Here is a 24343-nt window from a genome sequence, read left to right on the forward strand (position 1 = left end):
GAGGCCGGGACAGGCCTGGGTTCAAATTCTGGTTCCTTTGCTAACCAGCTACGTGACCTTGGGCCAGGCACCTCCTCTCTCTCAGCTTACAGTTCCCCACCCTTGCGCTGGAAATCTAACAGCACCACCTGGGTAGCTGGGAGGATTAATGAGGTTGCGGCATGTAAAGTGCTTAACAGAACACCTGTTCTACATCTGGAAAGCTCTCAATGGGTGTTGACCATGATGATTAAACCAGGTAGAGAAAGGATTTATAATAAATTCTAACGTGCTACGGTAGCGGGAGGTATTCCCTGATTTCCCAGAGACTTGTACAAGCTCCAGATGGGAAAAGGGGGGGGGGGTGGTGCCCACTCCTGCTCACTGTCAGCTGGGGGGTCACTCCACAAGGGCTCATTTCATTCTCTGGGGTTAGGTAGTGAAACACCCATCCCAGGCCTTGTTTTCAGTGATTGGGATTTTGTGGGTCTCCTCAGGGCACCCCAAATCCGCTAAGTGTCTCAGGGGAGTCCGGAGTGGGTGGCGGGAATCCACATGGCTGGGACACGGCCGTGGGCCCACTGTGCCTTCCCACTGGGCGTCTGTGGCTGGGCAGCGAGGTTTGGCACCTGGGCGCTGTGCCAGGCGCCCTGAAGCCTGGAGCAGCTGCTCTAATTCATGCAAAGGAAGGCGCCCAGGTTTGCCCTGTCTATTTATAGCTTATTTATGAAGAAGGAAAAACAAGGGCCCAGTTGCCTTAGCAACCAGGAGCATCATGGGCTGCTTTCCCTGCAGTGGGAAATTGGCCAAGACTCCCGGTGGGGGGCACCCCCGGATGTGTGTGTATCCTGACAGAGGATGGGGGTGAACCTTCTAGGGCCTGTCCCACTCTGGATTCCTAGCAGCCTACAGGTCACCTCCAGAGGCCCCAAGACAGGGAGGGTGCTTGCCAGGCCCTTGGAAAACCCGGGGTGGTGCAGGGGGCCACGCACAGCTGAACTCTCTGTGGAAAGGCACGCTCTGGTCTCTCAGTCTCGGTGCTGACTCCTGTCCTGTGGGTGCCCACCCTGCTGCCTCAGACCCTCTTGGGAACGTCTTCTGGCTGTGATCTGATGCCCCTAAAGGGCACTTAGTGCAGTGAACTGAAGGTGTAGTTCCCAGACCAGCACTCCTTAAGGCTGTGATCTGGCCAAGAGCCTGGCACCAAGGAGGGGCTTTAATAAATACTGAATGAACGCATAAATGAAGTGCTTTCATTCAAAGTGCATGGTCTTACTCAGGACGCATGAGGTAAGGGAAACATTGTAATGTTCTCTCATTTTACACATGGGGAAACTGAGATTCAGAGACATGAAGAGACCAGCCTGAGATCACACAGCTGGGAAATAGCTGGTCTGGATGAGAATCCTTGGGGAGGAAACCTTGCTTTTGCTCGGGCAAAGCCCCAGGGAACATGGGAACTTGGGTTCCAGCTGAGCCGTAATCGAAGGGAGGTGTGGTTCTGTGTCTGGTCTGGGGCTGAGAGGCATGTGGTTTATATCTTGACTGCCAGTTGTCAGCTGTGCAGCCTTGAATCATTGGCTTCACCTCTCTGGGCCTCAGCTGTTTCATCTGTAAAGTGGGGCAGTGATGCCCGGTCCTTGGGGACCTCTAGCTCCCCGAGAGGGCAGGGACAGTATCTGTCTCCTAATCGTTTGTTTTTCCAGTGTTGGCACAGTCTCAGCGCCTGGGATGATCAGGAGATCCTGTGTACAAAGCAGATTGGGTGTTCTCAGGGAAGGTGGGTTGTTAACTATATTACTAGGGAACTGAGGCACAGAGAGCTTGATGGTTCCCCTGAGATCACACAGCCAAATCCAGAGCTTTACTGGTCTGTCAAGTTTTTGGGCCCTTGCTGGGGATTAAGTGGGACTGTGTCCACACCCTGGGGAGGGCATTCTGGACAGGGTTGCAGTCCCAGGGGACAGCAGTCATGTTGGACAGGGAGGCTGAAGCAGGGGTCTCTGAGTGCTGGGGACCGGGAGCTGCCCTTCAAACCACTGAAGGGACCGAGGCCCTGTCACAGGCTGAGTGGAGCTTGCCTGGCCTTGGGCTGAGCCTCTCAAAGGCCAGGCCCAGGCTGCCTGGAGGCTCTCTGTCGCCCTCTGCTGGCTCCAACTGTCTTTGCTGGGCCACCTCCAGAGGCCCCAAGACAGGCGATGCCTCCCCTCCAGCTGTCTGAGAGCGATAACGGTACCTAAGAGATCCACGTAAGAGGAATGCCCCGGGACAAACCGAGATCACAAATCATTTCCATATCCTTTCCTGGCTCCTCTGGGTCTCACCCAGACTCTATGGCAACACAGGCGCCCTGCCACCGCCCTCTGGGGGCTGTGGGCTGCTGTGCTTCCTTTGCCACAATCGCATTCGAGTCATCACTGTATCTGGTGATTGACTGCCCATCGTTGACGTTCCTTGGCGTGTAGAAGCATCGCACACTTCTGCCTTCAAGTCCACAAAGCTCTCCCTGTGTGAATGTCTGTCTGTAAACTCGCCCCACCTTTATTTATTTTTTTAGAGACAATGCGAGTGGGGGAGGGGCAGAGAGAGAGAGGGAGAGAGAGAGAGAATCCCAAGCAGGCTCTGTGCCATCAGCACAGAGTCCGATGTGGGGCTTGAGCCCAAGAACCATGAGGTCATGACCTGAGTCAAAATCAAGAGTCGTCGCTTAACCAACTAAGCCACCCAGGCGCCCATAAATTTCCCCTTGTTAATAGGACATCAGTCATACTGGGTTAGGAGCTACCCTAATGCCCTTTTTCTTGTTGTTTTTTTAATGGTTATTTTTGAGAGAGAGAGACAGAGAGAGAGTGCGAGAGGGGGAGAGGCAGAGAGAGAGGAAGACAGAAGTTCAGAAGCAGGGTCCGCGCTGATAGCAGAGAGCCAATGTGGGGCTCAAAACCCAATGTGTGTGTGTGTGGGGGGCCTGGGTGGCTCACTTGGTTGAGCGTCCAACTCCGGCTTGGACATGATCTCACAGTTCGTGAGTTCGAGCCCCATGCCGGGCTCTGTGCTGACAGCTCAGACCAGGCTTCGGATCTTCTCTCTCTCTCTCTCTCTGCTCCTCCGCTGCTCACGTTCCATCTGGCTCTCTCTCAAAAATAAATAAACATTAAAAAAATTAAATAAAAAAAAAGAAAAGAAACCAGTGCGGGGTTCATAAGATCATGACCTGAGCTGAAGTTGGATGCTTAACTGACTGAGCCACCCAGGCACCCCCCTAATGACCTCTGTAACTTAATTCCCTCTGTAAAGGCCCTGCATCTAAATTAGGTCACATTCTGAGGTATTGGGGGTTGGGACTTCAACATAAGAATCTAGGGATGACAGGGGCGCCTGGGTGGCTCAGTCAGTTGGGTGTCTGACTTTGGCTCAGGTCATGATCTCACAGTTCGTGGGTTCGAGCCCCACATTGGGCTCTGTGCTGACAGCTCAGAGCCTGGAACCCGCTTCGGATTCTCTGTCTCCCCTCTCTGCCCCTGCTCATGCTCTGTCTCTCCCTCAAAAATAAAGAAACATTAAAAAATAAAAAAATATATAAAAAAAAGAATCTTGGGGTGACAAAATTCAGCCCCTAACATGTGGAGAGGAGGTACATCTGGTTCATCTTGTGTTCATTCCCTTGAGGCTGGGCCCAGGGCAGGAGTGAGAGAGTTTGATGAATATTGTAGAGGCGGTTCTAGGATTATTTCCTGACTCCCACGGCATCCAGGGCATGTCAAACTGTCCTGTCTTGGTCTTATGGTGATGAGTCTCTGTCATCAGGAAATGGACTTCTCTAGAGCGGAGCTCAGATCTTCTCATTTTTGACAATCACCAGAGGATACACTCAGACTTTTTCATCAGTAGATTCCTGTGGAGGTAGGTAGGTGAGGCTTCATTTTCCTAATTCCACACAAAAGGCCCAGAAAAGTAATGAAAGAGAATTCAATCTTTGACAAATATTTATTGAACACACAGTTGTGACAGATTATGTCACTTCATTCCACAGTTACCGAGGCTGTCGCTTACTTGCTATGAAATGAATGTATTAATATTAAGTACTATTTATTGAAAAGCTGCTATATGCCAGGGATACAAGCTTTCCGTGTACAATTTTCAATTCTTACAGCAGCCTTTTACAAATCAAAATAAAATTAATCTAACATAAATGCACCGTGCAGTTCGGTGGTTTTTAGTATATTCCAATGTCATGTAATCATTACTACAGCCTAATTCCAGAACATTGTCATCACTCCAAAAAGAGACTTTGTGCCTCTCAAACAGTCACTCCCCATTTTCTCCTCCCCCCATTTCCTAGCAACCACTAATCTAGTTTCTCACTGGAAACTAGTGATTTGCCTACTATGGATTTCAAAGAAATGGAACCATACTACATGTGATTTTTTTGTTTTTGTTTTTGTGCTGAGCTTCTTTCACTTAGTGTAGTATTTTCAAAGTTCATTCCTGTTGTAGTATTTATCAATGCTTCATTCCTTTTTATGGCCGAGCAATATTCTGTTGTATGGATGTACCACATTTTGTTTCCAAATGATGGACATTTGGGTGGTTTCTATTATTTGGCTATTATGAATAATGCTGCTATGAATGTTTGTGTACACGTTTTTGTGAACATATGCTTTTGATTCTCTTGGGTATATACTTCAGAGACAAATTGCTCAGTCTATGTTTAACATTTTGGGCAACCGCTGAACTGCTTCCCACCAGGTGTGTATGAGGGTTCGGGGTTCCCCATAATCCTCGCCAACTTTTGTTATTTTCTGTCTTTTTAATTATAGCCATCCTAGCGGGTGTCCATTGTGGTTTTGGCTTGCATTTCCCTAATGACTGATGATGTTGAGCATCTTCTCATGTGCTTCTTGTTCATTTTCACAGCAGTCTCTTGAGATAGCTGTTATTTCCATTTGGCAGCAGAGGAAAGAGATTCAGAACTGAGAGGACTCGCTCAGTGTAAGGAGGACGTAGCACTGTGCCTGGAACTCGCGTGTGTCTGTGTCCTAAGCCCCCATGGAGTCTGATCAACAGTAGACACAGCTCTTGTGTGGTCAGCAGGAGTCTGGTCTCCCGTGCCACCAACTTGGACAAGTCCTTTCCTGGCCCCCAGCGTTAGTTACTCCTCCGCGCCACTTGGGGCGAAATACTCCAAACACGTCCGGGCTCCTCTAGGAGTCCAGAACGCTAAGATCAATCGCCCAGGCGCGGAGTTTGCCCCGCCCCTTCAGGCCAGGTCGCCGCAGGCGCCGGAAGTGACCTGCTCTTTTTTGCTAGTTCCCGCCCGTGTTCCGGAAATATTTTCTCGGGAAGATGGCGGCTGTGTCGGTCTATGAGTCCCCGGTCGGAGGTTTCTCTTTTGATAACTGTCGCAGGTGTGGCCATGCCCGGGGCCAGGTTCAGGGCGGGAGTGGGAGTGCGGTGCCGGGGTCGCAGCTGGGCCGCGGTCTGATCTGGGAAGTCCAAATGAAGGGTGAACGGCGGGGCCTGCGGCCTGCGCCCCGCGGCCCGTGTGACTCAGGGGAATGAGAGCCTGAGAGTGGGTTTCTCTCAAAGCCGAGTCTGCCTTTCCGCTTGCCCAGCGCAGCCGGCCAGTCTCCATCTCTGCCTCCTTGGGCGAGATGCGGCCCCTCTCTGACGCTTTGCATGCCGAATAACGCGACACTAGTCCTGATCTTGAGGGGATTCGGTGAACAGAGGGATGGAAAGCGAATAGTAGCTTTTCTCTTCCTGAGTTCCCTATTAGACATTCTTCGTGCCAGTGCGGCGCAAGGTGGTCCTGCCCTTCGACGCTTTATTCTCTGCTTTGCTTTCAGAAATGCCGTCTTGGAAGCTGATTTTGCGAAGAAAGGGTACAAGCTTCCAACGGCCCGGAAGACTGGCACGACCATCGCGGGGGTGGTCTATAAGGTGAGCAGGGATAGGCCGGCAGCAGCAGCAGTGACAGCTGATCACGGGATGCAGGCCACTTGGCCTCCTTTCGCTTCTCTGGGCTCTGTCAAGAAGGGTGCATATCTCAAAGAACGTCAGGAAAAGGGCCTTTGGGATTTGTCGGGAGGTTTTGTGCGTTTATCAACAGTTTATATTCTTTTCTCACTTTGCAGAATTTTTGACAGGAGACCAATACTTTTCTGTCTTAACGTACTGCTTTGGGAAGCAGGGTGATATAATGGGAGAATACAAGATTTCTGGTCAGACAGGTGTATGTAGCCATTTAACTTTGATGCTGCTTCCAACTTTGGGCAAGTCACTTCTCACAGCCACGCTTTCCTGCCCATCAAATGAACAGAGTAACTCCTGCCTTAAATTGTTGAAAGGTCGAAAGAGAGGATGGTTATCGTGGTTAAAGATAAAGGGTGGCATATTTTATTTTATTTTATTTTTTGAACTTTATTTATTTTGAGAGAGAGAGAGCGAGCTTACACACATGCGTGAGCAAGGGAGGGGCAGAGAGAGAAGGAGAGAATCCCAAGCAGGCTCCATGCTGTCAGTGCAGAGCCGGACTTGGGGCTCCATCTCACCAACCCTTCAAGGGTTTGGGGGAAGCAGGGGACGGCTAACATTGTTTTCCCTAGAGTAGAGAGGTGTGGGTTTGTATATGTGAACTTGTTTTAAAATATATGTTTTTAAAAATAGGATGGCATAGTTCTTGGAGCAGATACAAGGGCAACTGAAGGGATGGTTGTTGCTGACAAGAACTGTTCAAAAATACACTTCATATCTCCTAACATTTAGTAAGTATCAGTTAGTTTGAATAGCTCTTATATTTTCAAACTTGCCAGAGCCAACATGGAATTTACTGTGTTCCTTACTAAAACCTGTTGTTTATCTTGTATTTTCTTTTTATCTCCCTTAAATGGTATTTTCATCTGCCTGTCACCTGAGCTGGTTATCCTCACGTTCTCTCTTTGCTTTAGTCTTTAATTCGCTTGGTCCCAGTTCTGTTTCAGCTGTTCCGTCTGCTAAAGCCTTAGTTCATATGCTTGTTTCTCAGCTGGACTATTGCATTTGTCATTTATCTGTTTGTTTGTTTGTTTATAGCAGATTAAAACCCCCAAATCGTTTTTTACCTTGAGAGAGAGCTCAGGGTAGGGGCAGAGAGAGAGAATCCCAAGCAGGCTGTGCAGGGTCAGTGCAGAGCTTGTTGTAGGACTTGAACTCACAAACCATGAGATCGTGACCTGAGCCGAAGTCAGCTGCTTAGCTGGCTGAGCCACTCGGGTGCCCCTGCATTTGTCATTTAAATGGCCTCTTTGCCTTTGGTCTCTTTATTATCTGTTCTTTTGCCATATTGAAGTTTGTAAAACACAGATCTGATTATGTCCTTTTCTTCTTTAAAAACATTTCAAGAGACTTTTCACATTTCCACACTGCTTTCAGAATAAAATTGAAACTCTGTAGCATGATATTTAAGATCTTGCACAATGTCACAGAAATTTACCTTTTCAGCGTATTTCGCTGCCATTGTCTTGTGTTCCAGTTACAGCCAGACCGTCCCTGTTCGCTTCATCTCTAAGCTCTTTCACCTTTGCTTTTGCCAGTCCCTCTGCTTAGAATTGCCCTTTCCTCTTGTTTTTGCAGTGTTTCTTATGTGATCCTTTCAAATCCAGCTCATATGAAACCTCTTCTCAAAGATCAGAATTAATCGCTCTCTCCTCCAGTTTCCCATAGCATTTTGTGCTAATGCTACTATATCGTATTATATAAGGTATTATAAATTTTGCCTACTTTTGTTTCCTGCACTCAACTTTGCAATCAAGTACTAGGACTGTTTCATATTTTCTTTATTCTCAGCACTTTGGAATGGTTGGTACCTGGTGGTAAATGCTTGGTGAATGTTAAATTTTAAGGTTTTTAATATGTCTTGCTCTTTGGTACAACTCAGATATGTTTTTAGGAGTAGTAAAATGCTCAGTCTGGTAAGAGCACAGAAGCTAATGATTTGCAATGTTCTGTTGAGGCACAGAAAATATATTTGCATATAACAAGATGAGTGTTCTCAGTTTCACGTTTATGTAAGATTAGAGTAGTTAACAGTGCAGAATATGCGCAAAAACATCTCTCTGTGTACCTAAACTTGATGGAAGTTATCCAAGAAGCTCCACTTCTAATTGAGCCCTTTGGTAATTGAATTTCATCTAAGTTTCTAATTGTATTTTTTAGTTGTTGTGGTGCTGGGACAGCTGCAGACACAGACATGACAACCCAGCTCATTTCTTCCAATTTGGAGCTCCACTCTCTCTCCACTGGCCGCCTTCCCAGGGTTGTGACGGCCAATCGGATGCTGAAGCAGATGCTTTTCAGGTAAGATTCCAGGATAGGGGTTTCTATAGCATCTTTTTCTTATGTCTTAGGTGTTTGGCATCTGGGAACCTAGAAACTACAGAAAAAGCATTCAGGTATACACATTTTATTCTAGAAATCAGTTGTTAACCATTTTAATTTCAGAAGGCTTTTGATTATGTATTTGAATTTATGGGGTCTGTTTTTTTCCCCCATGAAGGTAACACATGTGACCAACCAAGTCATTTCCTGAGGCATAGGGTATTACTGGATTACAAACAGTCCTCTTTTGTTTATAGAAAGAAAGTTACCTTTGAGTTCATCTTGTGAACACAGACACAGACAGTTGGTTTTTTTCTCTCTCTTGTAGGGACAAAGTAGCAGTGAAATAAAAAATTGTATTTGTAGTTGGCTGTGAGTGGGTCTAATAACATTAATATTAACCCACATTTACCTGTCTCTTTTTGCTGGGTCCTGTGCTTCGTGCTTTATGCACGATCTCCTTTTATCCTTGGAACTCTGAGATAGGGACTGTTAACATCAATATTTAAGTGAAACTGAGGCTTACAGAAGTATAGTCACTTGCCTGATCTGACCTTCATGCCATGCTGACTCCCACCCACAGCTCCTCTCAGTTTTGTCTCCTTTTTTTCCTTAGTCACATCATCACTTTACGTTTGTGTAGGTCTCCTGGTTTTCAAATCCTAAGTCTCTTTTCTCATTTGCTTCTCATTTGCTCCTTGTAAAGAGAAGAGAGACCGTGTATTAGAGCAGAGCTTGGAAACAGCCTGAGCATTTAGTCATGGGTTAGAATACCAGCTTCTCTTTTGGAGACCTGCATTACCTTTAATAGATTCTCTCTTTCTCTTTCTCTGTCTCTCTTTTTTTTTTTCTTTTTGAAGTTGATCAGAGGCCTTTATTATTCTGGTCCTCCTCATTCATTAAGCAGCTTACAAAAAACATTTTCTTTATCTCTGTTCCTAGCAGCAGCAGCTGTATCGAGGCCTGCAAGATTAAAGGGAAGCAGGAATAGAAAGCAAAGATTGTAAGCTGCCAGCACACAGGCCATGTTCTGCTTGTAGAGAAATTATATCTGGGTCACAGTGTCTTTAAAATTATAGTGGTCAAGGGGCGCCTGGGTGGCGCAGTCGGTTAAGCGGCCGACTTCAGCTCAGATCCCGATCTCACGGTCCGTGAGTTCGAGCCCCGTGTCGGGCTCTGGGCTGATGGCTCGGAGCCTGGAGCCTGCTTCCGATTCTGTGTCTCCCTCTCTCTCTGCCCCTCCCCCGTTCATGCTCTGTCTCTCTCTGTCCCCAAAATAAATACACGTTGAAAAAAAAATTAAAAAAAAATTATAGTGGTCAATAAATCTAAATTGGGGAGATTGGAATTAAAAATCTGGATTTCTGGCTTTTTAAAAAATTTTTTATTTTTTCTGGCTTCTTTTGAAAAAATTCAGAAAGAGGGTGGGATGATAGGTGGCAGTAATCTTCTGGAACTGAGTGGCAGATGTTGCCTTTAGAAGTGGCAGAAGTGCTGTGGTCTGCCGGTCCTTGCCTGGTTTCACTTCCTGCTTGCCTGGCCCTTGCCTTCCTGTGAACTTGTGGGTCTTTGTCTGTGAGTCTAGCATGGCCCTGGGCTCTCAGCACGTGGCTGTGAGGCACAGCGTAGCTGTGTAGCAAGGGCTGTGGCATAGTTCCCATTTTGCAGGTGGGAAGACCAGGACTTAGAAGTTTATGGGTAGGAAGTCTAGTCGTATCTACCTAATCCGTGCTCTGGCTGTACTGAGCCCTTATGTCAGTGATTTCCTTTTGTTTATGTCCATGGTCATCGTTGTAATCCTGGAGAATTACCGCTTATCAAATAAATTTTCCCAGGACAGTGGCGAGAACTTGTTAAAGCACATCTGTTAATCAAGTGTTCTGAAGACCTTTGTGATTTTGATTTTAAATTTAAAGCTCCCTCTGGTGGTTTGTGTGGTGCATTACATTTAAAACAATTTTTAAACTTGTAAAATTGCAGTTAATAGCAAATGTTCAAGATTCTTTCCAGTCATCTCGCTAAACCTAGCAGATGTTTCTGTTAATCTCTTTAGAGTGTTTTAGGAATTCTAAATTCACTTTTTTCAATGTTTTAATGTTTTTAGTTACTTTGCAAAATTTGCAAAATTTTAGTTCCTTTGCACAAATTAAATTTTACCAAAGTTTTGAGAGGAACATTTAAAAATTTAACCAGGATGCTTGTGGTTCATTATATCTTCTAACATTTTTGTTGAGTTACATAAAATGAGTTACAAAAAATAAAGTGGTATAAGGGGATTTGACTTTAGAGGTTTTGGTTCAGGTCTCATCTAAAGCACTTAGAGTTGTGTGACCTTGGGCTGTTCTTCTGAGCTTTCTTAACCTCATTTTCTTCCTCAGTAAAACGAGGATAATAGTTTCTGACTCTGACTTGAGGAGGAAATGAATAAAGAAGCAAGGCTGACAATAATGCCTAGTACAGGGCCTGATGCACAGTTAGATCCCCATAAAATTCAGAGGCTGAGAAAGAGAACAAGATGTAGTCAAGGTGCTATTACTGTTCTGTTTTTCCCAAAGTGACCCATTTCTGTGTAGGTGAGTTGGTGAAGAAAGGGGGTTTGATAAATAGAAGTGGACATCTTTTCCCTCATTTAAGCAGTTTTTTTATTTTACTTGTATGATGGCTGGATGTACTGCTGTTCTTTTTGAGCATGAGCCTCCTAGTTGAATCTAATAGAAGTCTTTGTGGTTCTGTATTCTAGAAACTCTTTGAATATATAGAGACTCTTTTATTTATTATATTAGTGGTGCTTTTTTTTCTTAGGAAAGAATAAATATACATTGTAAAAAGGTTGGAAAATACTGAAAAGCCCAAAGGAAAAAATAAAGATTTTACAATTCAGGGAGAATCATGTTTTGGTTGGGTGTGTGTACTCCCACTCTTTTAAGTTGTTTGTTCACCCATTCATTTGTTCCTTCTTTGCTTCCTTCCTTATTACTAGTGTGTGTTCACAGTAAAACTTAAGACAGAAGATAAGAGATAAACTAAAAATACAAAAATTATCTGAGTTCCTACTACCCATAAGCAGTTGGTGCTAGCAGGTCACTGTATGCCTTTCAAGCTTTTTTTCCATTTACTAATACATATTTTGTTCCATAAAAATGGGATCATAGTTGTATATTCTATCCTAGAATACAACCTAATCTTCCCATCTGCCAGTTCATGTTGCATAGTTTCCATTTGGAGCATTTCAAAATGAATATCACCTTTGAAACAATTTTTGTAAAAGTAACATGCGATGATTATAAAAAATTCCTACAGTGGAAATGTGAAAAGAAGGAAGTAAATGTTACGGTGATGTTTCGTTACTTAGACACAGATATTGTAAACCTTTGAGAATTATTTCTTCCAGACGTTTTATACTGTTGCTTATGTGCTCATTTATTACCAAAATGGACTCCTGTGTGTGGTTTTGTAACTGACCTGTTCTCATAATAGTATATCGTGATTGCTGTTCCCAGTAGTAGAACGGTTTTTACCTTGAGCCCACAGAGGTGTTCTGGAGACCTGTAACCCTCCCAAAACAGTAGAACCTGTGTGTACATTGTTATGGGGTCAGGGTTCCACAATATGAATCCGTTTTTCAAAGGGGTCTATGACCCATCAGTATTAACTTTTGGTGGTATCGCAGTATTCCATTCTCTAGATGTGCCATAATTTAACCAGTTTTTGAATTTTAACAATATTGCTCGTTTTAAGGTAGTCCATGAACCTTTGAAACATAGAACCTTTAGGTACTTACTTGTGTGATTGATTTCTCAGGCTGTATTCTAAAGTAAATTCCTAGAAGTGGATTATTGAGTCAAAGGTATGCATGTTGAACATTTTGATACATACTGCCAAAACCACCCTTTGGAAAGGTTGTACTAAGTTGCACTACCATCAGTAGTGTAGGAGAAATAGCCAAACTCTGGAAAGAGCCCAAATGTCCATTGACTGATGAATGGATAAAGAAGATGTGGTATATATGTTCAATGGAATATTACTCAGCCATCAAAAAGAATGAAACCTTGCCATTGAAATCTTGCAACCACGTGGATGGAGCTAGAATGTATTATGCTAAGTGAAATAAGTCGGTTAGAGAAAGGCGGATACCATATAATTTCACTCGTGGAATTTAAGAAACAAAACAGGTGAACATAAGGGAAGGAAGATAAGAGAGTTGGAAGCAAACCTTAGGAGACTTTTTTTTTTTTTTTTATGTTTGTTTGTTTTGGGGAGTGGGGAGGGACAGAGAGATGGAGACACAGAATCCAAATCAGGTTCCAGGCTCTGATCTGTCAGCACAGAGCCCGATGCGGGGCTCAAACTCACAGACTACGAGATCATAACCTGAGCCTAAGTGGGTTGCTTAACCAACTGAGCCACCCAGGCGCCCCAAGAGACTTTTAACTATAGAGAACAAACTGAAGGTTGGTGAAAGGAGATAGGTGGGGGATGGGCTAGATGGGTGATGGGTATTAAGGAGGGCACTTGTGATGGGCACTCGGTGTTATATGTAAGCGATGAATCACTAAATTGCACACCCTGAAACCAGTTTTACTGTATATGTTAACTAGAATTTAAATAAAAACTTGAAATTAACAAAAATCGTGTATGAGAAAACGTCACACAGATCTGGATCGTGTAGTGTTCTGTTGCATAGCTATATATATCAGTTTGTTTAGCTAGTTCTGTTTCCGCTTTTTTGGCATCATAAACTGTTGCAGTAAACATCCTTGTGCATTTATTTCTGTGTATCTGTCTTAGTATATCCTTAGAATTTGGTTCCTGGAAGTAGCGTTTCTGGGTCAGTTTTTGAGGATTACAATAACTTGCCAAAATATTTTAGATTCTTTTAAAGACATCAGACAGAGGTTATATTTAGCTTGGAAGGGAACTAACTGATTATTGTTGACTTTATGTAAACACTATGTCTGATAGGCAGTTGGGGTAGTGGGTCAGGCACTGGACCTTGCTGGGGGTGGTGGGTTTGGTAATTCCCCCTCCTTATCCCAGAGCCCAGAGAGCTAGTCTTGACCCTGCTATTACCTCATGTGGCTTAGGACTTGTTTCTTTTCCTCTGCCTGGGCCTCTGTTTTAAGACTGTTTTAAAATCCTTTCCTGCTCTTTAATTTTTCACTTCTAACTGGAAGATTCTTTTTTTTTTTTTTTTTTTTTTAAGATTTTATTTCTTTAATTTCTATACCTAGTGATCAAGATCAGGAGTCACACGCTGTACCAGGCACTCCTGGAAGATTCTTTCTGAAAGAACAGTTTGGTAGTCAGGCATGGGGGAAATACTGGACTTGACTATTCTGGTTACCTAGAGCACTTCGTGATGAGTAGTTATGTGTCAAACAGTCTATAGTTAGGGCTTTGATTGGTTCTTGTGTTTATTTGTATCAGTTTTAACAATTATATCATTAGGCAAATTCAGCATGTGCTCATTTCATTTTTCTTCCCAAAGAGCTAAAGGCACATAGTGGAGGGCTTTAAATCTAGCACATTTATCTAGCATAGCAATTCTAATGGTAAAAAATGGAACAAATACAGGGAAAGCAATCTGTAGAGGTAGAAAACCAACCAGATAAAGGACACAGAGGAGGAGATAAGTGCACAATTACACGGAGGTAGGGTGGGGTGGGAAAGGTATCCCCCGCCATGTTCCTGAAGAGGCGTAGCTTCATCCTGTGGGCAGCGGCAGTGGGTTTTATAGGGTATTGTGGAGTTATTCCGCTGTTCACTTCCATGTATCATGAAATATTTTTCTCTTACCCAATATGAGCTTATATCTATGATTATAATTTTGTGGGTTTATTCAAAAGAGAAGGTGTTTTGACATGAGCCATCTTCCTGTGAGGCTGCGGTGAGGTGAGGTTGAGAATTTGAACAGCTTGAGTTTAGCTGCTCCTCAGAGTTCACTTTGAAAGTAGCTTATCTGCTAATCACTGCGAGGTGTGATGGGAAGGGTGCCGATAAATTTTGGAGTAAGTCAAGCTTGGCTCTGAGAGATTGGGCTGGCACTTAAGGTCTTCGGGTTCGTTTTCTCTTCTCTAAAGTGAGAATGATCCTCTTTTAAAGGGAGTTCTGTGTCTAAGGAAATAGGCACGTTGGAGGGCCTCACACAATTGAGTCTTTATGGGCTGATAGTGGTGTTCCAACTCACGTTCCTTCAGTCCACATTTTGTTCCCATCAGACAGTAACCACTTAATGAAACAGTAGCAGTGTAAGAAAGCCTTTTGTTGTCTGACTTCTCATACAGCTTTTGGGTAAGTTACAGTGATGCATTGTAGACTCATTTTTTTTTTTTTTTCTTATACATACTCTGATCACCAGGTATCAAGGTTACATTGGTGCAGCCCTAGTTTTGGGGGGAGTAGATGTTACTGGACCTCACCTCTACAGCATCTATCCTCATGGATCAACTGATAAGTTGCCTTATGTCACGATGGGTGAGTGTAACATTTCCCTGATGTTTCAGAATCCTCTTATTTGCCAAGGTGGTCTCTTAAAGAGCTGGGCTATTTCCCATTAGAGGAGCCAGGGCAATATAGTGCTTTGATTCATTCTGCAACATTTATTGAGTTCCTCCTATGGGTTAGGCCCTGTTCTAGGTGCTTGGGATATAGCAGTGAACACAAGTTAAAGATTCTTGCTTGCAAGGAGTTTGTATTTTAGTGGGGGTAGACAGACAGTAACAACAACTGTTATGAATATATTAATATTTTAGAAAGTGATAAATACTAGGAGAAAAAGTTATGCAGGTGATTCTGTACTACAGTTACACAAGATACTACCTTTGGGGGAAACTGGGTTGAGGCCGTATAGAAACCCAGTGTATTATTTCTTATATCCGCATGTGAATTTACCATCATCTCAAAACAAAAGGTTAAAAAAATTAATGCAGGGTAAGGGGGCTTTGGAGTGTGGGAGTGGAAGTCAGACTATAGTATTAAATAGAACAAAGTAGGCCTCAGGGTCAGGTTTCAGCGGAGAGAAGTTAGAGTGGAAGCCTCGTGGTGGGAACACGTCTAGTACATGCATTGACTTTTTTTTTTTAAGCGAGGGTGACTGGGGCCCCTCTTAATTTCTGAGAGATCAGAGGCATTTAATTCCTCTCTGAACCTTGATTTCCTCACCTGTGAAATGGTATCAATAATATCTGCCATATACACCAGGTTGTAAGGATTAGAAGTAATGTATATAAAGCATCTGGTCAAATGCCTGGTCTATAATAGTGGTTACTCTTTTCAGACTAGCTTTCTACATTTGTATTTAGCTCTAAAGGCTAGTCAAGAGTATTTTTTTTTTTTTTAACGTTTATTTATTTTTGAGACAGAGAGAGACAGAGCATGAACAGGGGAGGGGCGGAGAGAGAGGGAGACACAGAATCCGAAGCAGGCTCCAGGCTCTGAGCTGTCGGCACAGAGCCCGACACGGAGCTTGAACCCACAGACCGTGAGATCATGACCGGAGCTGAAGTCAGACGCTTAACCGACCGAGCCACCCAGGCGCCCCAAGAGTGATTTTTGCTTTTAATGATCACACACACGTGCGTGCACACACTTACACACAAAGGAGTGATAAAATTGGGACTTTCAAATTACGACTTTTATGTTAAATTTCTGAGTCAAATTGTGTAGGTGCAGAAATTTGAACAGGTCATGTGTAGCTGGTGTTCTTCCAGCTGTTGTTTACCTCTTACGGTTTTCGTCTTGGTCTTGGCTCTGAAGAGCTAGGAAAACTGCCTTGAATGGTTTGGAAATTGCCAGTTTGAGACCTTGCTATTCCATCGTGCTCTCTAGCCTCTTAGAGGGTTTTTAGACAACAGATGTTCCCTGTTTGCTGGGGAGAATGATTTACCCCCAGATACCATCTGGGCGAGTCTTTGTAATTATTTTAAAATGAAGATACTTACAGTAATTTTGGAATTGTTCGGAACTGCTTTATTCAAATATATTTGTTATCTCCATCGAAGTACTGTTTTTATTTCTCCCTGTTTGATTGATGCCCTTAAATGGTAGTAAAGATGAATTAGCTCTTTCTCTTAAGTAGTTGCTTTTCTCCTTTTTTTTAACTGTAAAAGAATTTCGCACTTGCAGAAAAGTAACAGTAATGTACAATGGACGGTCATATGTACTCTTTACTCATATGTGTCAGTTAACACTTTAGGACACTTGTTCTCGCTTTCTCAGACCTTATTACCGTTAACTTTTTGTGTGGAGTCACTTGAGAGTAAGTAGCGGACACCATTATCCATCTCTGAATCCTTTGCCTTGTTCTCCTACATTACCTTGATAAAATCATCACAGTCAGGAAATTTAACGTTGTTACAAAGCAGGTTCGGTTTTAAGCTGGGAAAATTTGTTTCTTTTGCTTTTGAACTGTAGTAATTTGTCTTCTGAGCCCAATCCCGAATTCAGGAAAAGTTGTTGAAAGTGAGCAGTCAGGCAGTTGTGCCGCATGTACTCTCCCTCCCGGTCGACAGTGAACTTGCTCTTCCAAGTCTAGCGTGTCTCCAGGGTGATGCTCCTCAGCCTGAACTCAACGTGGCCTACTTCTGTTGAGAGATCTTTGCTCTACAGAGTCTGCTTTTGCTACCGTGAAAGACCAGATTAAGGAGCAGACATTTGTAACATCTGATGAATACACGAGTAAATGATTACTTGGAGCTGCAGTTTGTTCATCTGTTCATTTATGTGCCAACTATTTCTTGCCTTCTCTGTCTAGGCACTGTGGCTGGCTCCACAGATAGAGATGAACGCGTGGATCTTTGCCCTCGATATAGTCGCAGTGTAGTGAGGGAACCAGATGTATGAACTGACAAGGGCAGTAGGTAGCAAGGCCAGTGGAGGCCCGAGGGAGAAGGGATCACATGGAAATAGGAGGATCTCAGGAAAAGCTTTGCTTCACATGAACAGAATCTTAAAAGAAACATAAGTTACCTTCATTCATCTATCAGATACTTACTTAGCACTCACGGTGTGCTGGGCACTGTGCTAGGTGCGGGAATACAGTGGTCAGCACAGCACCTGCCCTCAGAGCTTAGAGCCTCATGTGAGAGACAGGAATTTAAAAAGTAAGTACACATTCATCTGAAAGAATGCGCTGTGCTAAGTGCCCTGGAGGAAAAGAACAGTAATATGAGAAAGTAACAGGCAGGAATATGTGGATAATGGCTGTTTGGGAGGTCCTTACTGAGCAAGTGACATTAAAACATTTTCTAATGATAGTAATTTACGAACATGACAAAACATTCAAGTGGGAATATTACATGAAAAATAAGTGTGTTTCGTATTCCTCCTCCAAAGTAACCACGTTTAAGGTTTTTTTGGTGTTTTTTTCCAGATAATGTTTTATGAAACCGCTTCATGTATCTGTATCAGTCTGTCACTATTAAAGATACACAAATGAAGTCATACCAAACACACTGTTCCCTTACTGTTAACTTGTTTTGGAGAGGTTCTTTATCAGCACAAAAGAAGTTCTTTATCATGTAGATCTGTATCACAATGACAACTGCATAGAAATGCATTATATGGCTGTATCAGTACTTAACCTATTCTATTGATGCATATTTCTGTACTTCAGATCAATTCCTAGCAGTGGAATTTCAGGATGAGGGTATGTGTATGTATTGTTCCTGGTCCTCTGTGGCAAGCGACAGAATTACTGGATCATTTAAGGAAAAGAGAAATATGTTGGAAAGGATAGTAGGTGGCTCATGGAATAGCTGGGAGGGCAGGAGCTGGATGTGGGGCCGCGAGCAGTGTCAGAAATCCTTCTGTGGCATAGGCTGCCGCAGGCGAGCACAGAGTGCTCCAGACCGTGCTGGGGCCACAGGTGCTGCTGGGGCCTGGCTCAGCCTCCCTGACTCTTCTGGAACGGATTCTTCCTGACATCCCTTTCACCACTGCCGGAGAGTTCCTTATTGGCTGGGGGGGGGGGGGGGGGGGTGGAGAGGTGGGGGGGGAGGAGGGGGGGCAGGGATGCTTCTAATTGGTGAAGTTTGGTCACTCGCTCCTAAGGGGGTGGGGTTCCCCAGAATAGGAAGGGAGTCATACTATACACACTGCCACTGATCAGCCCAGCAAAGTGGCAAAGGGCCATATAGCTCATTCTGCTTTTTGAGAGCTGTTGCCAAATTGCCCTCCGAAAAGATTGTACTAGTTTATATTCCCACCAAGAGAATGAGATTGCCGTTCTCTTAACAACCTTACCAACACTGGGTATTTGTGCCAGTCTGATGGGTGAAAGATGGGAAGACATACGTCTCTGCACGTAAGCAGAGACCTGAATGGTAAGTAGAAATTTGCCAGGAATTCCTGCCCTGCTCCTTGTCCCCAAGGAGAGACTTCAGGCCCTGTGTGCACTAGGGACCTGTACGGTCGAGGAACTAAAGGGCCAGAGTTTGCTGGACGGGTGAGGCAAGTGCTCTGGGTGGGGGGAGTGCTCAATGCAGGGGGCAGAGCTGAAGCTAAGACCTTCTGGAAGGTGGAGTAGAGGTATGACTAGAAAGCTAGGCCCGAGAGGGTCTCAGTGATAGAGGCCAAGTTGTTTGGCTTTTGTCCTGGAGGTTCCCATCTAAAGTTTTCACGCCAGAGAAGGATGGGATAAGGTTTGCTTGTTAGATCAGTCTTACGGCTGTCGGAAGGAGGATTGGCATGAGGGAGTCTGAGGCAGAGATGGAGATTGTGTCTGGCCAGAAATATTGAGCGTGTGGCGGGGTTTGGTGACAGTAGCGGTGGCCACTGTCTTCACAGCGAGCCCTCGGTAACCAGCTGACCATTAGACCAGATCGCAGGCGTCTGGCTTCCATCCTCTCCTGACTTCTCAATGCCGGTTCCTTCCTGGTTCTTGACTGCAGTGGCGCAGTTAGCTCCTTCACCTGGGGTCACCTCCCTTCCAGTTGGGCTGTAGGCCCCTTTTCCTGTCTCGTTTCCTGTTCCTCCTCTACCTGTCCCCTAGGCCTTTGTTGTAACAGAGGCATCTTGTACCTCTCGCCCTCCCCTGGGCTGGCTCCTACACCCCGCTGTTGTAGTGCTGCCTTCCTTCCGAAAGGCCTTTTCTGCCCCCAGTGTTTCTGCTGCTCATCCGGGGTCTAGCCCAGAAGCCAGTCCCTCGTGACTGCGCCAGGCTGGGTTAGCAGGTCCCTCTCGGGGCATTCCAGGATTCCCGCCTTGTCTGCTCGGCCCAGCTCTTATGCCTTCCGCGCATGCGAATGTTTGGCGAATGTTTGAAATCTCTCAGAGCATAGAATCTGTCTTGCCTCCAGTGCCCCAGAGTCCTGTGTGACTCAGTGAATATTTGATGGCGAAATAATTTTCTGATTCGCTAACTGGCTTGTGTCAAAGAGTATCTGAAACTTAGCGTTAGAAACCTTAGCTACTCGTTATTTTTGATGAACAGTTTCCAGTACTCTTGGAATGGAGTTGATTTATGATTTAGGTTGTGGTGCATACGGGGGGCCTGAGGTCCGCTGTGAGAGAATGGCACAAAGCATTGGGGTAAGGTTGGTTTTTTTTTTTTTCCCTTTAAAACTCAGTATCATTTCACATTTAAAGCATCTTTGTGCCAGAGTCTCCTAGCGCTCTAGTGCTGTCACATTATTTTCAGTTAAAATTCTATGCGAGGGATGCTGCAATGTGCTGTTTTATTGACGAGAGGCCTGAACTCAGATTAAGTAGTAACTTGCTTGTTATTGCGGCAAAGCTGGGATCTGGACTCTTCCGGCTCAGGCAGCCCTGGTACAACACGGCTGCTTTGATTTTACCTCTTACAGATGTTACTTCATTAAGCTATTAAGCCTTGCTTCTGAATACTGAAAATACCTCTACAGATTCCCAAAGGGCATTTATTTGTTTTGCCTATTTTCGACTGCCTGTGTGCGGATTTTCTATCCTGCATATTAAAAACGGTATTTGCTGAAACCACTTTGTAGTATCAAAGGAAAAATTTAAAAATTATACAGTTTTACCATCCAAGACAGCATGCTTTTTATTTTTTTGATTTTTATTTTTTCCAATCCAAGTCCTTTGTGAAGAGGAATGCTTTAGCAGAGAATATAAAATAAAACATAGTTTTCGTACTGCCCTGGCTTGGTGTTTGCCATTTTTTAAGTTGCTTTTAGCCATCGTTCCCTTTGGAGCAGGGCTGGCTCGCGTCTCTCCCTATGGCGATGGCAGGTGCGGCACTGCCTTTCTTCCTAACCAGCCAGTTCTTCTGGCTTCCAGTCGTTGCTGTCGTCTTCCCTCCTTCCCTTCTCCTTTCCTTAGTTCTTTTTTTTTTTTTTTTGAGAGGGTAGGGAGCTGGATGTTGAGGGAAAAACCCCGCAATGGCCAAAATTTGGTGGATCTTGTTTTAATTCATGTTACAGTTGACTCTTGGACAGCAGGGGCAGGACATGGATTGAGGGTCCTGACACACTCCGCCCCCCACCCCCCAAACCCCTTCCCCCTCCCCCCCCCCCCCCCCCCCCCGGGCACAGTTGAAAAATTTGCATGCAACTTTTGTTTTTAATGTTTGTTGATTGCGTGAGAGAGAGAGGGAGTGAGAGAATCCCAAGCAGGCTCCACGCCATCAGCGTGGAGCCCGACACAGGACTTGAACTCATGAACTGTGGGATCGTGACCTCAGCTTAACTGATTGAGCCACTGAGGTGCCCCTGAAAAATTTGTGTGTAACTTTTGACTCCCTCAACACTTAAGTACATAGTAGCCTATTGGTGACTGGGTAGCCTTGCTGATAACGTAAACAGTCCAGTAACACATATTTTGTATGTATTATGTACTGTGTTCTTTCGATAGAGTAAGCTGGAGAAAATGTTATTAAGAAAATCCTAAAGAAGAGAAAATACATTTAAAGTGCTGCCCTGTATCAGAAAAAAATGCATGTCTAAGTGGACCCATACGGTTCAAACCTGTTGTTATTGGGGGTGAGCTATAAACCAAACGTCAAACTACAGACACAATAGAAGGCCTTCCTGAACGAGATGTCCCATGCAGCATTAGCATCCACTGTGGAACTGAGGCTTTTCCTAAGTGTAGCTTAAGTGAGAAAATGAATATTTCATGGAAATTCCCATGTTTTAGTTAAGTTACGAGTTTTTTATTACGAGAAATAACAAAACTTTGTAATTAATCTTCTTTTTTTTTTTTTTTCCCTGAATGATTTGACAGTAAGAGCTGGAAGCTACAAATTACCCGTAAGACAAGGGTGTCTAAATTTTGTCTACCCATGGGCTTGCATTGGCCACTAGCCAGGTGCCTGAAGGCTACTCTTAATTTACATGGAATAGAAGACACCTGTCTTGTCTTGTGCATCTTTAACATGTTGGCACAGCTTAGTGAGCATGGAGTCCAGGAGCTCCTCTCTGAGGTCTTGCTTTCCTCAGGATTTACTTGGGAGAAGAATGTATCCAGTTCCTTGTGGTGTGGCCCTTGGACAGCTTCTGTCCTAAAACCTCTTGTGGACGTGATGTTGACCGTAATGACAGCAACGTTCAGTCAGCAGCTTACCCGTTGCATTGCCGGCAGCTGTCGTGAGATGCTTTACTGATTGAATCTTTGCAACATTGTGAAGCGGCTACGATCGTCCCTGTCTCACAGGTGCAGAAATTGAGGCTCAGAGAGGTGTGCTCACGGCAGACAGCCAGGGTGTGCGTGAACTGGGATGGGGACCCCAGCCTCTGTGACTTTTCTCCCTTGGCCGTATTATTGCTGTGAATGGTGTGTGGCATGTGGTCCAGACCAAATGTGATTTGGTGCATTCTCAAAGGACAGGGCCCCTTAGGTTTTGTTTAATTATTATTTTTTTTAAGAGAATAATTTGCAAGAGACTGCAGGTGACTGATTAGTGTGATTGTTGAAAGCCAGGCAGGATTCTTTGATTTTTCTTTATTAAGAAAGGGAAAAGGGTTTGGGTTGTATATTATTTTATAGACAAAATGGGGGCTCTTTTAATTCTCAGATTAATTAGCTTTTTCTTTTAACTTGCCAGCTTTTCTTTATTAGGCAAACTGAAGTAGTGTCAGGAGAAGCTTGGGGACCATCTTTTGCTATTAGTTTGGCAGTGTTCCTTGTAGCGGCATTGGCAAGGTATATAAAATTTTTATTTTTGCCCACTTATTCACATAAGAATTAATATGAATACAATTTCAAGCATGACATTCCTGGAAATGAGGCCCTTGGACAATTTAGGAATACTAACTTAAGGAATAAACATTGGTATGCACCATTAGGGAAGACTTGGGGTCACTGCCAAGGCCATCCAGGTAAAATTTGATCTCTAGGTAAACTGGTTGTAGGATTTCCTAATTACTGGAATGTACCTCTCAAGCCCCAGTTTACAGAGCCCCCTAGCAATTAAAAAGATTTGGGACAGGGTAGTAAACGTACTGGATGTCTCACCTTGTGGGCAAAAAAAAACGAGTCTTAGAATTAAGTTGGAACATCAGTAGGGAATTCAGACCTGCCATTTTCTCCGTATTTTTACACTAAAGTGCAACCTTTGTGCAGGCATTTTGATATCTCCGCATGACTTGATTTTGAAAATTTTCCTGCTCTGGATCAAATTAGTGCACTGCAAGATGACAAATGTTTCTTCTTTTTTTATTTTTTTTATTGAAAAGAATTTTTTTTTTCTTCTTAGCGGTTATTTATTATTGAGAGAGCATGAGCATGGGAGGGGCAGAGAGAGGTGGAGGCACAGAATCTGAAGCAGGCTGCAGGCTCTGAGCTGTCAGCACAGAGCCCGATGCGGGGCTCGAACTCAAAAACCGCGAGATCACGACCTGAGCCGAAGTCGGACGCTCAACCGACTGAGCCACCCAGGTGCCCCTACTTTTTTAAATTTTTTAAAGTTTGTTTATTTTGAGAGTGAGAGAAAGTGCAAGTGAGGGAGGGGCAGAGAGATAGAATGAGAGAGAGAATCCCAAGCGAGCTCCACACTGTCAGCATGGAGCCTGATGTGGGGCCCGAACTCACAAACTGTGAGATCATGGCCTGAGTCGTAGTGGGATACTTAACCAACTGAGCCACCCAGGTGCCCCAGCAGTTGTTGCTTCTATGTTCATTTTCAACTCTTAAATCAGGTGTGGACTGAGCATCACCGCATGTGGTTCATAGGCCTATGTAAAAGTCGTTTCGGAGGCCGTGTGGACTTCATGGCTCCAGCATTGCTGGGGAGTCTTTTCCTAATAGTGTGGGCTGAGTGACTGTGTAGGGGTTCCACAAACATGAGTCTCTGTCAGTCCTAGACTGATGCTCAGACCCTGCTTTCTGCAGGTCAGGGGCTCTGCAGTGGACGGCACCCCATGCTGTTGGGGGCTTTGTCAGACAGCTAGGGACTTCTCAGAGCGGCATTTCTGTAAACCACCTGAGGCATAACCTAGAATCCTAGAGAAAGGCGGAGCCCCTGGCTCAGTCCTAGTCCTCCTTGTCCAGGGCTGCTCACCTAACCTTTCTGAACCCCAAGTCCCTCATTTCAAAAAAGAAACTGCATTTTTTTTTTTTTTTTTGACTTGGGAAGGTCCCAGGGTTATGGGGATGCTGCAGTGTCACGTTGTGTGTGAACACTCTGTAAGAAACCATGTATTTTTCTGTGCATCTGGTGCTCTTGACATTGTTTTTCGAGGTAGTGTGGGAGTCCAGTTGGGTTCAGATCTAAGTCCAACATTTACTAGCTTTTGACCATGAGCATTGATTTCATCTGTAGAATGGGGGTGAGAGGAGCTCTCCCATGGGAAACCATACATAAAACATTCTTCGTAGCCCAGGGAAGGTGTTCAGTGCGCGATATCTTGATTATTTTAGTGCTAATACATTCCCTGTGTGCAGTTCTGTACACTAAGATTTCTCTGGCAGTTTTCCTTCGATTAAGTACGGTGCATTTCAGAGGATTTAAAATGTACAATGCATGGATTTTGTATTTTAACATTTGTGCTGCTGTGGAATACCAGGAAACGAAACCACTGGAAACCAAAGATTC

At 44.4% G+C, this 24343-nt stretch overlaps 1 protein-coding gene across 1 annotated transcript in view; it reads left to right on the top strand.

Moving 5' to 3' along the window:
- Positions 1-5225: 5225 nt before the first annotated feature.
- The window catches only part of PSMB7 (proteasome 20S subunit beta 7), a 59120-nt gene continuing 40002 nt past the window's right edge, over positions 5226-24343 (top strand). Inside the window, exons 1-5 of the mRNA XM_015061327.3 lie at positions 5226-5384; positions 5826-5919; positions 6646-6743; positions 8173-8313; positions 14693-14808. Coding sequence (XP_014916813.1) covers positions 5323-5384; positions 5826-5919; positions 6646-6743; positions 8173-8313; positions 14693-14808 — 511 coding nt within the window. The 5' untranslated portion in view covers positions 5226-5322. The remainder of the gene's footprint in view (positions 5385-5825; positions 5920-6645; positions 6744-8172; positions 8314-14692; positions 14809-24343) is intronic.

Source organism: Acinonyx jubatus, chromosome D4, assembly GCF_027475565.1.
Source record: "Acinonyx jubatus isolate Ajub_Pintada_27869175 chromosome D4, VMU_Ajub_asm_v1.0, whole genome shotgun sequence".
Lineage (NCBI taxonomy): Eukaryota > Metazoa > Chordata > Mammalia > Carnivora > Felidae > Acinonyx > Acinonyx jubatus.